This window comes from Ornithorhynchus anatinus, chromosome 1 (genome assembly GCF_004115215.2).
Source record: "Ornithorhynchus anatinus isolate Pmale09 chromosome 1, mOrnAna1.pri.v4, whole genome shotgun sequence".
NCBI classification, from domain to species: domain Eukaryota; kingdom Metazoa; phylum Chordata; class Mammalia; order Monotremata; family Ornithorhynchidae; genus Ornithorhynchus; species Ornithorhynchus anatinus.
In genome coordinates this window covers 181497170-181511065 of record NC_041728.1, presented here as the reverse complement: position 1 = coordinate 181511065, position 13896 = coordinate 181497170, and the positions used below count along the sequence as shown (strand labels likewise).

The 13896-nt window shown below is 61.7% G+C and overlaps 1 protein-coding gene across 1 annotated transcript in view; it reads left to right on the top strand.

The window, feature by feature from the left end:
- The window catches only part of NHEJ1 (non-homologous end joining factor 1), a 121906-nt gene extending 108267 nt beyond the window's left edge, over nucleotides 1-13639 (top strand). The window contains exons 6-8 of the mRNA XM_029064370.2: nucleotides 9753-9870; nucleotides 12328-12446; nucleotides 13024-13639. Coding sequence (XP_028920203.1) covers nucleotides 9753-9870; nucleotides 12328-12446; nucleotides 13024-13110 — 324 coding nt within the window. The 3' untranslated portion in view covers nucleotides 13111-13639. The remainder of the gene's footprint in view (nucleotides 1-9752; nucleotides 9871-12327; nucleotides 12447-13023) is intronic.
- Nucleotides 13640-13896: the final 257 nt, after the last annotated feature.

Sequence of the window (13896 nt, the reverse complement as noted above, 5' to 3'; positions counted from 1 at the left end):
GGGGGGACGGCAGGGGCTCCCCCCGAGTCGGGGCCACGGACCGGGGTCGGCTTCCCCCGTTCCCTGCTCCCTGCCGGCCGGCTCCGCTGCTCCGGGATGATGATAATCCAGGTATTGTTAAGCACCTACTGTGGGCCAGGCACTGTACTAGGCGCTGGGGTGGATAGAAGACAATCCGATTGGACCCTGTCCCCCCACGGGGCTCACAGTCTCAGTCCTCATTTTCCACATGAGATCACCGAGGCCCAGAGAAGGGAAGCGGCTTGCCCAAGGTCAAGTGGAGGGGCCGGGACGAGAACCCACGATCTTCTGATCCCGGGCCTGGGCTCTACCCACTAGGCCGGGCTGCTTCTGACCCCCCGGAGACGACCCCCAGAACGGGCCTTCCCGGGAAGTGCTCGGGCGTTGGGTACCGGGCGGCGGACGGGAGCGCCGCTCTCTCTGGGCCTCGGTTATCTCACCTGTAAAATGGGGATGGAGACTGACTCCCACACGGGACGGGGACTGCCTCCAACCCGATTTGTTTATATCCACTGCAGCACTGTGAGCCCCACGTGGGACAACCTGATTCCCCTGTGTCTATCCCAGCGCTTAGAACAGTGCTCGGCACATAGTAAGCGCTTAACAAATACCACCATTAACCATTAACACTTAGTACAGTGCCTGGAACATAGTAAGCGCTTCACACATACCACAGTTATTATTATTACTATTTTTGTTCTGGGTCTCCGGCTGTCGGGTGGGAAATCCGGGGCCTCGGGGCATCTATAATAATAATAATGCTGGTATTTGGTAAGCGCTTACTATGTGCAGAGCACTGTTCTAAGCACTGGGATAGATACAGGGTCATCGGGTTGTCCCGCGGGAGGCTCACACTTCATCCCCCTTTTACAGATGAGGTAACTGAGGCACAGGGAAGTGCCCACTGGGCCCACAGTCACACAGCTGACCAGTGGCAGAGCCGGGAGTCGAACCCATGACCTCTGACTCCGAAGCCCGGCCTCTTTCCACAGAGCCACGCTGCTTCCCAAACGGGGGCCCGGGCCGGCGGCTGAACCGTCGCCGCTACCCTGTGTCAAACGGGGGGGAGGGGGCACAGACGCTGGCGGCCGCGGGGGCAGGACGGGCAGGGGGACAGGGCAGATTGGGGGGGCAGAGGGGACGACAGGGAGGAGGATGAAGGGGGACGAGGGAGGATGAGGGGGACGAGAATGGATGGGGGAGGACGAGAGGGATGAGGAAGGGCCGGCGGCGGGGGAGGCTGAAGAGGCGTGGGGGGGGATGAGGGAGGATGAGGGGGGATAAAGGAGGATGAGAGGGATGATGAGAGATGAGAGGGATGAGGGGAGACGAGGGAGGATGAGGGGAGATGAGGGAATGTGGAGAGAAGAGGAGGAATAAGGGGGGATGGAGGATGAGAGGGATGATGGCAGACGAGGGGGGATGAAGGGAACCAGGGCGGATGAGAGGGATGAAGGGGGATGAGTGGGATGGGGGGATGAAGGGAACGAGGAGAGGCGCGGAGGAGGAATGAGGGGAGACGAGGGGGATGGGGGGGGACGAAGGAGGATGAGAGGGATGAGGAGGGATGAGGGGAATGGGTACAGACAAGGGGAGGTGACGGGGGACGAGGGACGATGAGAGGGATGGGGACGGGGGAGCCTGAGAGGGATGAGGGGAGACGAGAGGAGATGACGGAGGACAAGGCGGGAGGACTGTCAGCCCGTTGTGGGCAGGGAACGTGACTGTTCGTTGTTGTATCGGACTCTCCCGAGCGCTTAGTATAGCGCTCTGCACACAGTGAGCGCTCGATGAGTACGATTGAATGAATGAATAAGGAGGGGACGAGGGATGGTGATGGGGGAGGCCGCCGCAGGAGCGAGCGGGACCCCTGGTTGGTCGAGGTGGGTCGCGGGGGGTTCGCTTTCCGGGGTCACCTCTGCCCCCCCGGCCCGGCCCGGCCCGGCCCGGCCTAGCCCGTCTCCGGACTAGAAAGCCGGGTTTGTTGTAGCCCGCTGGAGCCTCGGGGCCGCCGGGGCCGCCGGGGTGGGGCCGGGGGCGCCCGGCGGAGTCGGGAGGGGTCGCGGCCCGGCCCAGTCGCCATTCACTTGTCACCTCGACCAGTGCCGCCTTGTCTGGGCCCGGCCCCCCACGCCTCCCTTCCCGTGGTCCGGGGAGGAGGAGGGGGCGAGGGGAGGGGGCTCCGTGACCACAAAAGGCTGTTTTGAGAGCCGCTGCCCCTCCCCGGGCTCTCTGGACCCTTGTTTTTCTAATGGGGGCCGGGGCTGGGGGGCCGGGGGCCGGGGCCGGGGAGGGGGCTGCTTGGAGGGAGACTGCAGCCCGTTTGACAAGGGGCTGCAGTGACCGGGGTCCGCCCCCACCCCTGTACCACCACCAGGAATAGCCACCCCACGGTGGGATTTGGGAGGGCGGTCGGGGGCGGCTGGGATGTGGGGGGGGGGGGTTCTCCGGCTGAAAAAGCGGGGAGGGGGTATCTCGGGGGTATCCTGGCTCTTGTCTCAGCACCCACCACCCCCCATTGCCAGGCCACGGGGCAAGGGGGAGTCTGGACTGCCGACTAGGCTCCCAGGGGCACGGCCTAGCGCCTGTCAGCTGTGTGACTTTGGGCAAGTCACTCGACTTCTCTGTGCCTCAGTTACCTCATCTGGAAAATGAGAATGAAGACTGTGAGCCCTGTGTGGGACAACCTGATTACCTCGTATCTACCCGCAGCGCTTAGAACGGTGCTTGGCACAAAGTAAGCGCTTAACAGATACCAACATTATTATTAGAGCCCGGGCCTGGGCGTGGGGAGGACCTGGCTTCTCATCCCGCCCCGGCCACGCGTCGGCCGCGTGACCTCGCGCAAGTCACTTCCCTCCTCTGGGCCTCAGTTCCCTCATCTGGTAAACGATGAACAGACACATTCCCTGCCCACGGGGAGGTTACCCTTTAGAGGGGGGAGAAGGGCAGTCACAGAAATAAATTAAAACTAAGGGTTGTGGGGCCGGGGAGGGGGGTGAACAGCCGGAGCAAGTCGGGACGATGCAGAAAGGAGAGGGGGGAAGGAAACGAGGGCTTAGTCGGGAGGAGATGGGCCTTGGATAAGTGGGACAGGGACCGTGTCCAACCCGATTTGCTGGTATCCGTCCCGGCGCTTAGTAGGGTGCCTGACGCATAGTAAGCGCTTAACCGATACCACAGTGATTAGGATTATTACCCCATGTGAGGGGCCGGCCGGGAATCAGAACGGGGCCAGGGTCCCGTCACCCCCGGCCCCCACCTCCAACCCACCTTCGCGACACAAACGCACGCGCAACACACTCACACCCGCCCTCGCGTACCCACCCCGCCCGCCCCAGGAAGGAGGAAAGGAGGTTGTTGGTCCCGAGGCCGTGGTCCCGGGACTGGTCTCGTCTCCCGTGGGGTGTCGGGGGGCCGGGGCGGGGGCGAGGCGAGAGGCCGAGACGGCGAGCGGTCGGCGGTGTGGCCGGGGTCCAGTGGCGAGCCAGCGGTGTGGAGCGGCCTGGCCCCGGGGACTGGCGGGTTGAGCCCTGTGGCTGAGGTGGAGCGAGGCCAAAGCGCCCATGGCCGCCGGGAGGAGGTGCCCAGCGCACGGCGGATACCCGCTGCGTCGAGGGCAGCAGGGGCGGGCGGGCGGCCGGACCCAAACAACCCCAGCCAGACCAAACACAGAGCCTGAGGCTGGAGGTCTTGGCTCTCTCCCTCGAGGCCCCCCAAGGACACAGCTCCCCGGAGGAGGAGGAGGAGGAGGAGGAGGCGGACCCCCCCCCCCGGGGGGAAGGGGAGCAAAGCCCAGCCCACCCCAATGGACTGAAGGAGGACGGGACGGGGGGGGGGGACCCCGCTAGCCCCGGGCTGACTGGGCCCAAGCCTGCCGCCCTTCTGAGCAAGCAGACACTTAGACACTTTGGAAGCGGCACCTTCTAGTAGGCAGAACACCCGCGTCCGGGAGTCCAGGGACCCGGCTTCTAATCCCGGCTCCGTCCCTGGCCCGCTTCTTGGCCTCGGGCCAGTCGCTCGTCTTCCCCGGGGCACAGTGTCCTCCTCTATAAAACGGGGGATGCCTGTTGCCCTTCCCCCTTAGACTGGGAGCCCCAGTCAATACTAATTATTATTATTAATAATAATAATGGTCTTTGTGAAGTGCTTACTATGTGCCAGGAACTGTACCGTACAAGCAAATAGCATCGGACACAGTCCCCGTCCCATGTAGGGCTCACAGTCTCAAGCCCCATCTTGCAGATGAGATCACTGAGGCCCAGGGAAGCGAAGTGACTTACCCAAGGTCACAGAGCGGAACCCAAGACCTCCTGCCTCCCAGGCCCGTGCTCCGTCCACTCCGCCGCGCTGCGTCCGTCGGTCAGCCCCTCGGTCGGTCACTCGTAGTTACCGAGCGCTTACTCTGTGCCGAGCACTGTACTCGGCGCTTGGGAGAGGACAAGAGAACCACGAACGGACCCGTTCCCTGCCCACGAGGAGTTTAGAGGGGGAGACGGGCGGGAATAGAAAGAAATAAAACTAGAGATGATATGGACATAAGTGTTTGGGGGCTGGGAGAGGGGAGAAGAGCAAAGGGAGCGAGTCGGGGCGACGCAGAAGGGAGCGGGAGAAGAGGAAAGGGGGGGGGGGGGCGCAGTCAGGGAAGGCTTCTTGGAGGAGGTGGGCCTTCGTTAGAGCGAGGTCCAGTGAGAAGATCGGCATTAAAGGAGCAGAAACGTGCGGGCTCTTTGGAGTAGGAGAGTCGTGAGGAGGTGAGGAAGGAGGGGGCCAGCTGATGGACGGCTTTCAAACCCGTTGGTGACTCTTTGACGCGGCGGCGGGTGGACAACCGTTCATTCAGTCGGATTTATAGAGCGCTGACTGTATGCGGAGCACTGGACTAAGTGCTGTGGGGAGGGGACCAGTAGAGGTATTTGAGGAGTGGAGAAATGCGGACTTACGTAGCGTGGCTCAGTGGAAAGAGCCCCCGGGCTTGGGAGTCAGAGTTCATGGGTTCGAATCGCGGCTCTGCCACGGGTCAGCTGTGTGACTGCGGGCAAGTCACTTAACTTCTCTGTGCCTCAGTTTCCTCATCTGTAAAATGGGGATCAACTGTGAGTCTCACGTGACACAACCTGATGACCCTGTATCTCCCCCAGCGCTTAGAACAGTGCTCTGCACATAAGTAAGCGCTTAACAAATACCAACATTATTATTATGTACATATCTTAATTTTTTTTATATTAATGTCTGTCTCCCCCGCTCTAGATTGTAAGTATTTTGTGGGCAGGGAATGTATCTGTTATATTGGTTTTTTTAAAAAATGGTATTTGTTAAGCAGAGTGGCTCAGTGGAAAGAGCCCGGGCTTGGGAGTCAGAGGTCATGGGTTCGAATCACGAATCTGCCACTTGTCGGCTGTGGGACTGTGGGCAAGTCCCTTCACTTCTCTGGGCCTCAGTGACCTCATCTGTAAAATGGGGATGAAGACCGTGAGCCTCACGTCGGGCGACCTGATGACCCTGTATCTACCCCAGCGCTTAGAACGGCGCTCTGCACATAGTAAAGCGCCTATCAAATACCAACGTTATTATTAAGCACTTACTCTATGCCAAGCACTGGGCTAAGGGCTAAGAGCTAAGTGCTGGGGTAGATACAAGCTAGGTTGGACACAGTCCCCTGTCCCACAGAGGGCTCACACTCTTAATCCCATTTTACAGGAACTGAGGCCCAGAGAAGTGAAGGGACTTGCCCAAGGTCACCCAGCAGACATGTGGCGGACCTGGGATTAGAACCCATGACCTTCTGACTCCCAGACCAGGGCTCTACCCACTAAGCCGTGCTGCTTCTCCAACAATATAATATTGCTTATATTGTCCTCTCCCAGGTGCTGAGTACAGTGCTCTGCACAGAGTAAGCGTTCAATAAGTGCAGTTGACTGACAGACCGAATATTTTTAATAATGTTGGTATTTGTTAGCGCTTACCATGTGCAGAGCACTGTTCTAAGCGCTGGGGTAGTTGCAGGGTCATCAGGTTGTCCCATGTCAGGCTCACAGTCTTCATCCCCATTTGACAGATGAGGTCACTGAGGCCCAGAGAAGTGAAGTGACTTGCCCATAGTCACCCAGCTACCAAGTGGCAGAGCCGGGATTCGAGCCCATGACCTCTGACTCCCAAGCCCGGGCTCTTCCCACTGAGCCACGCTGCTCTCTTTTACAGAAGAATGATCCGGGCGACGGAGCAATAATACTAATAATGTTGGTATTTGTTAAGCGCTTACTACGTGCAGAGCACTGTTCTAAGCGCTGGGGGAGATAGAGGGGAATGAGGTTGTCCCACGTGAGGCTCCCAGTCTTCATCCCCGTTTGACAGATGAGGGAACCGAGGCCCAGAGAAGGGAAGTGACTCGCCCACAGTCACACAGCTGACAAGGGGCAGAGTCGGGATCCGAAGGAGGGGGAGATTGTGTGCGGGATGTCGGGAGGGAGGGCATTCCAGGCCCGAGGCAGGACGTGGGCGAGAAGTCGGCGCCGAGCTAGCCGAGATGGAGGGACAGCGAGAAGTATCCCTTCAACTGCTCCTACTGCTCCTGCGCCATCCGCTGACCTTTGGCTTTCGGAGAGGAGTTGAGTCCTTTTGCCCCCGCTCCCCCCGGCGCGTCCCCGACCCCAGGGTGGACTCGGGGCGGAATGGCGGGGAGGGGGAGGCCCCGGTGAGCGAGGCGGGCGGGCCGGGGCGGCCCTGGGCCCGGACGACCGACCGACCGTCCGCCCGGGTGGATGTTGTGGCTTCCGGGGCCGGGGCCTTGGGAACGGGGCCAGGGCCCGCGGGGGCCACCGGCCGCTCAAGGTCGGTCCGCCCGGTCGACCCCCGGCCCACCCCACCCCCACCCCGGCCGGGTCCGCGGCCAGAACCGATCCCTTGGCCCGGCCCAGGCCCGGCCTGTAGTACGGTGCTCGGCCCCGAATAAGCGCCTGACAAATACCAGAGGGTTGCGGAGGGTGAGCCGGCGGGGGGCTGAGGGTGGGCGCGGGGACACCGACTGCAGAGGCGGGGGCTGCCCCTGGGACGGCCCCTGGAGCCCGGGTGGATTTGGAGAGGGAGATAAGGGGACCCCCGAGGGACCCGGGGACTTATTCTCCTGAAGCTCCTGATAAGGCCCCAGGCCCGCAGGGGCCAAAGTCCCGGTGGGATTAGGGTCAGGGGGAGCCCAGGGAGGCTGGGTGGGGGGTGGGAGGCTCTGGGAGAGGGATGGGGGTGGAGGTGGGGGTTCCCTGAGGCTCCTGCGGGCCCGGGGAAGGGTGTGGCGTGACGGGCACCTCGTGGGGGCTGGGGGGCGAAGGGCTGAGGGCATCTCCCGGGCGGGGGCCGGGTGGGGGGGTCCGCGGGGTGGGGGGCGGTGGGGCGGGGGCTGTTCGGTTTGCTGGGCACCGTGAGTCCGGCAGCGTCCTCCAGCCTTCGGATGCGGGCCGCTCCGCCCCAGCCGGGCCCCTCCGCCGGCCTGCCGGGGACGGTCACTCAATCACTCATCTATTCAGTCATATTTATTGAGCGCTTACTGGGTGCAGAGCACTGGGCTAAGCGCTAGCAGTCCTGCTCCTCCTTTTCTTCTCCCTCCTCCCCCTCTCTCTTTCTTCCCCTCTCCTCCTCTTTCTCCCTCTCCTCTTCCTCCTCTTTCGTAGAAATCCATAAATGGGGGACGTGGACCTAAGCGGTGGGGGGCTGGGGGGGGGGGGATGAAGAAAAGGAGCAAGTCCGGGTGACGCAGAAGAAGAGGAAAGGGGGGCTTAGTCAGGGAAGGCCTCTTGGAGGAGGTGGGCCCGCAGTAAGCTTTGAAGGAGGGGGGCAAAATAAGGCTTTGGGAGTGAGTGGACAGGAGGGGCCCGGACAGCTGGCTGGAGGGGGCCGGGGAGGGGGGTCTCACCTACCCGGATCCTCTCAGGCAGGGTGACCACGTGTATGTTTTTGCGGGGAGGGGCGTGGAGTGCGTGTGTGAAGACAAAATCATAATAATGATAATAATTGCGGTATTTGTTAAGTGCTTACAAGGTACTGTTCTAAGCGCTGGGGTGGATCCAAGCAAATCAGGTTGGACACAGCCCCTGTCTCACGTGGGGCTCCCGGTCTTCACCCCCATTTTACAGATGAGGCGACAGAGGCCCAGAGAAGGGAACTGACTTGCCCGAGGCGAAAGATCAGACGAGTGGCGGAGATGGGATTAGAACCCGTGACCTTCTGACTCCCAGGCCTGAGCGTTATCCCCTAGGCCACGCTGCCTCTCTAGGGCAGGGATGGTGTCTACTGACCCCGTCGTCCTCTCCCAAGCGCTCGGTCCAGTGTCCTGCACACCTTAGGCGCTCAAAACATAGTACAGGTGGATTGAAAGTGCCCTCAGTAAATCCTCTTGATTGATGGAGAGGGCACTCAGTAAATAGTCCTGCGCTTGGGACCCGGCTTTTGGGGTGGGGTGGGTCGGGGGAGTCCATCCCGCTGGGACTGGTCGGTAGCAGGCCTCCCTCTCCGGGTGAAAGGGAAGGGGGATGCGGGTACCCAGGTGCCCACGTGTGTGCATTCACATGTGTGTGCACGTGTGTGCGCTCAGGAGTAGGTGCGCGTGTTGTGTGTGCATAGATTTGGATGGGTGTGTATGTGCATTCACTGTGTGACTGTGGGCGAGTCACTTCACTTCTCTGGGCCTCAGTTCCCTCATCCGTCAAATGGGGATGAAGACTGTGAGCCTCACGGGGGACAACCTGATTGCCCTGTGTCTCCCCCAGCGCTTAGAACAGTGCTGTGCACATAGCAAGCGCTTAACAAATACCTACATTGTTATTATTTATGTGCATTCGCATGTGTGTGCATGTGGGGTGGTGTGTGCATGTATAAGTGGGTGAGTGCACACATGGATGACAGTGCACAGGTGTGTGTACATAATAATAATACCGATGATGGTAACTGTTATGCGCTTACTATGTGCCCAGCACCGTTCTGAGCGCTGGGTAGATACAAGGTCATCAGGTTGTCCCACGTGGGGCTCCCAGTCTTCATCCCCATTTTCCCGATGAGGTCACTGAGGCCCAGAGAATAATAGCAATAATAATAATGATGATGACGGTATTTGTTAAGCGCTTACTACGTGCCCAGCACTGTTCTAAGTGCTGGGATAGATACGAGGTCATCGGGTTGTCCCATGTGAGGCTCCCAGTCTTCAGCCCCATCTGACAGATGAGGGAACTGAGGCCCAGAGAAGTGAAGTCGTGGCTTAGCGGAAAGACACCGGGCTGGGGAGTCGGAGGTCATGGGTGCTAATCCCGCCTTCCCACTTGTCTGCCGCGTGACTTTGGGCAAGTCACTTCACTTCTCTGGCCCTCAGTGACCTCATCTGGAAAATGGGGATGAAGACCGGGAGCCCCACGGGGGACAACCTGATGACCTCGTATCTATCCCAGCGCTTAGAACGCTGCTCGGCACAGAGTAAGCGCTTAACAAATGCCAACGTTCTTATGTAGTGACTGGCCCAAGGTCACCCAGCTGCCGAGTGGCGGAGCCGGGATGAGAACCCACGACCTCCGCCTCCCAAGCCCGGGCTCTGGCCACTGTGCACGTGTGGGGACTGCACGGAGGCGGGTGTGTACGAGTGTGTGCACGTGTGTGAGAGCGCCTGGGTTTAATTTGGGGGGCGGTGCGTACATGCGCCGAAGCCTGCGTGAGCGCACCTCGTCTAACCTCCCTCCCCCTTCCTTCGGCAGAAGTTGCCGGCGGCCTGCGACTGGAGGGACGGGCGGCCGCTGGCCCACAGCCTGCGGCCCCTCTACGGGGCCGTGACCGCGGCAGCCCCCCGACACGGCCCCGACCGCCGCACCCCCGGTGAGTGACCCGCCCCCCCAACGCCCACCCCCACCCCAGGGCGACCCCCGGGGTCCGGTGGGCCCTGTGGTGGACCGCCACGGTGGGAGGGGAGCGAGACGGCCAGTTGGACGGGGGGGGGGGCGAGGGGAGCTGGGACCTTCCCGCCTCTGGGCCGCCCCCTCCCCTCCCAGACCACCCCCCGGGCCCCAGGGGCGGCAGAGGATCCGTTCCCGCCCCTCTTCAAAATCATCATCCCTGGCACGGAGGCAGGGGGGCCTAGTGGGTAGAGCCCAGTTCTGGCAGTCAGAAGGACCTGGGTTCGAATCCCAGCTCCGCCGCTTGTCCGCCGGGTGACCCGGGGCAAGTCGCTTCCCTTCTCTGGGCCTCAGTTCCCTCCTCTGTGATGAAAACTGTGAGCCCCATGTGGGAAGGGGCCTGTGTCCAACCTGATTAGTTTGTATCCGCCCCAGTGCTTAGCACATAGTAAGCACTTGATAAATACCGTTATTATTATTATCGTAATATTTGTTAAGTGCTTAAGCACTAGGGTAGTTACAAGTTAACCAGGTGGGACACAATGCTTTTCCCACATAGGGGTTTCCAGGTCTGATTAAGAGGGTGAACAAGGGTTGACTCCCCATTATGCAGAGGAGGAAACTGAGGCCCAGAGAAGGGCGAGCCCTTGTTGGGTAGGCATTGTCTCTATCTGTTGCCGAATCGTACTTTCCAAGCGCTTAGTTCAGCGCTCTGCACACAGTAAGCGCTCAATAAATGCGATTGAATGAATGAATGAAAGGGAAGTGACTTGGCCAAGGTCACAGAGCAGGCCAGTGATAGAGCTGGGATTAGAAATCCTCCCATCCACCTGTCCACCTTCCTCCACTTCCCCTTGTTCTGTCCCTCACCACTTCCTGCCTAAGCAACGTGGCTCAGTGGCAAGAGCCCGGGCTTGGGAGTCAGAGGTCATGGGTTCGAATCCCGGCTCTGCCGCCTGTCAGCTGTGTGACTGGGGGCAAGTCACTTCACTTCTCTGGGCCTCAGTTCCCTCATCTGTAAAATGGGGATGAAGACTGGGAGCCTCATGTTGGACAACCTGATGACCCTGTATAACCCAGCGCTTAGAACAGTGCTCTGCACATAATAAGCACTTAACGGATACCAACATTATTATTATTATTATTCGCATGATCCTTGCTTTTTTTGAGGGCGGGGTGAGGGGAATGGTATTTATCAAGAGCCTCCTCTGGGCCGAGCACTGTGCTAAACGCTGGGGGAGATGCTAGAGAAGCAGCGTGGCTCAGTGGAAAGAGCCCGGGCCTGGGAGTCAGAGGTCATGGGTGCGAATCCTAACTCTGCCACTTGTCAGCTGTGTGACTGTGGGCAAGTCACTTAACTTCTCTGTGCCTCAGTTCCCTCATCTGGAAAATGAGAATTAAGACTGTGAGCCTCAAGCGGGACGACCTGATGACGCTGTATCTACCCCAGCGCTTAGAACAGTGCCCTGCACATAGTAAGCACTTAACAAATACCAACATTATTACTATTATTCCCATTATCCTTCCTTTTTTTGAGGGGGGTGGTGAGGGGCACGGTATTTATCAAGCGCTTCCTCTGGGCCGAGCACTGCGCTAAACGCTGGGGGAGATGCTAGAGCATCGGCTCGGGGTCCCGTCCCTCACCGACCTCCCAGTCTAAGAGGGAAGGGGAGCGGAAATCTCCGGAAAGGGAGCAGAAATCTCCTGCTCATTCTGTAGAGAGGGCCCAGAGAGGTTACGTGACTTGCCCAGGGTCACACAGCAGGCGAGAAAGCGGCGGAGGCGGGATTGGAACCCGGGGTGTCCCTTCCTTCCTCCATCCCCGGCCCCTCCTGCCCACTCGCCATCCCATCCCATCCTCACCCCCACCTCAGCTGACCTAGCTACCCTGGCTCGCCTGAACCCATTCCCTGCCAGGGCGCGTCCATCAGCCAGCCGTATTTATTGAACGCTTTCCCGGGTGCAGAGCACTGTACTAAGCACTTGGGAGAGTCCAGGAGAGCAATAGAACAGACCCATTCCCTGCCCACGACGAGCTTTCAGGCTAGAGGGGGAGACGGACATTAAATAGGGAAGAAATCAAATGACGGAGAGGGACCTAATGGTGTGGCGCCGGGAGTGGGGGGATGAAGAAAGGGAGAGAGTCGGGGCGACGCAGAAGGGAGCGGGAGAAGAGGAAAGGAGGGTTAAAAGTCGGGGAAGGCCTCTTGGAGGGGGTGGGCCTTCGATAAGGATCCCAAGGGGGAAAGAGTCGGCTATGAGGAGGGCCAGAGGCAGGACGGGGCCGAGAGGTCAGTGGGGAGATAGACGAGATGAAGGGACAACCCCAGGCCCAGGCGGGGGTCCCTCAGGGTTTCCGCCCCGTCCCCGCGAAAGCCCGCTCCCTCCGGGGGACCCCCCGGCCTGATCGCTGGGGATCCCGTGGGGGGCCTCGCCACAGGAGATGGCCCGAGTCCGGAGTCCGACGACGAAGCCGCCCCTCAGCCCGGGGACGCCCCGGGCGGCCCGCGGCCCCCTCCCTCCGCCCCGGCCCGGGCCTCATCCGAAGCCCTCCTCACAGTGAGTGAACCGGGCCGGCCCGGGCACCCTGGGTGGGGGCGGGGGGCGGGGGGCGGGGGGCAGCCTGGGCTCTCCCTTAAGCGGGTGAGGTCGGGGGCCGAAGTTGGGGGTGGGCTGGGTGGGAGCGGTGGGGAGTTGCTCCCCTCGTCAGGTATGGGGGGGACCGGGCGTGGGGGGCGGGCTGGGGGCAGATTGGGTAGGGGGCTGTTAAGTCGCTCCCCTCCGAGGCAGAGGGGGCCTGAGCAGGGGGTGGGCTGGGCAGGGGGTGGGCCGGGGGGGCCTGGACCTCAGCTCTGAGCCACCAACTGCAGGGGGTTGGAAGGGATGGGGAGAGGAAACCCCCCGGACCCCGGCTCTGCTTTCGGGCTCCACCTTCTTCCCTCTCCCTTCTCCAAGCCCCCCGCCCTCACCCCCACACCTCCCGGGGGCCGGGCTGGGCTGTGGGGGGCTGGGTCCCCGGGTGGGGTGGCCCGTCTCCTCGGGGGACCCGCCGCGGCTGGGAGTGTGGGGGAGCCATTAAGGCTGGGGGGTCGGGGGTCTCGCCTCCCCCGTCCCAACTAATGGGGGTCTCCTTTAGCTCCAGAGCCCTCCGATGCCGCCCCTGAGAGCCCGGCCCCTCAAGGTCAGAGCCAGGAAGAAGAAACCACAGGGTCTGTTCAGCTGAGAACCTCCAGCCGCCCCGGAGGCCAAGACGGGGGTCAGGCGGCGACGGGGCGGGCTCTGCCGGCGGCCTCACCGTCCCCCGCCCCACCCCAGGACGGCACTGACCCCGGAATTTCCTGGGGGGACTGGGGGTCCCTGCTCCAGGGACCCTCGGAAGGATCGGATCCCGGCGGAGACTTGGCCACCGGGCCCTCAGCGCCCCCACCCCCGACCCCTGACCCCCCGACCCCCGACTCCGGCCTGGCCTTCCCTATCCCGGCCCTGCCTTTCCTGTGACCCACTGAACGGACCGGCTCGGGGCTTGGCGTGCGAAGTGGAGAGTCTCCCATCTTCGGGGCAGGTCCCCCCCCCCCCCCCCATTCCCCGGAAGTTCCCCAGCCCCATGCCACCCCCATAGTCTGGCCCCCGACCCCCAAGAATAGGCCCGGGACCAGCTAGGGGGGCTAGCCCTCCCTGCCCATCCCCCTCGCAGTGCCCCTTCTACCCTCCTGCCTTCTGACTGTGGAATAAAACCCTGGCTCAGCACTGCCGTTGGCTGCTCTGGGACTGACCGCCGCCCGCTGCCCCCCGAGCCCAGTCCCAGCTCTGGGGCCTAAAAGCCCGGTGCCCCTTACCCCCCACCCCCGCGGCCTCTCCTCTGCCCTCACGCCACCCACATCCGTCACCCCGCACATCGCGGAGCACCTGCTGGGCACCGACCATTGGGCTCTGCCCGGGAGGCCAGCGGGAGAAGGTTCAGGCTTGAGCCCTGACCTCGAGGGACCCCCATCGCCCCCGCTGCCTCCGT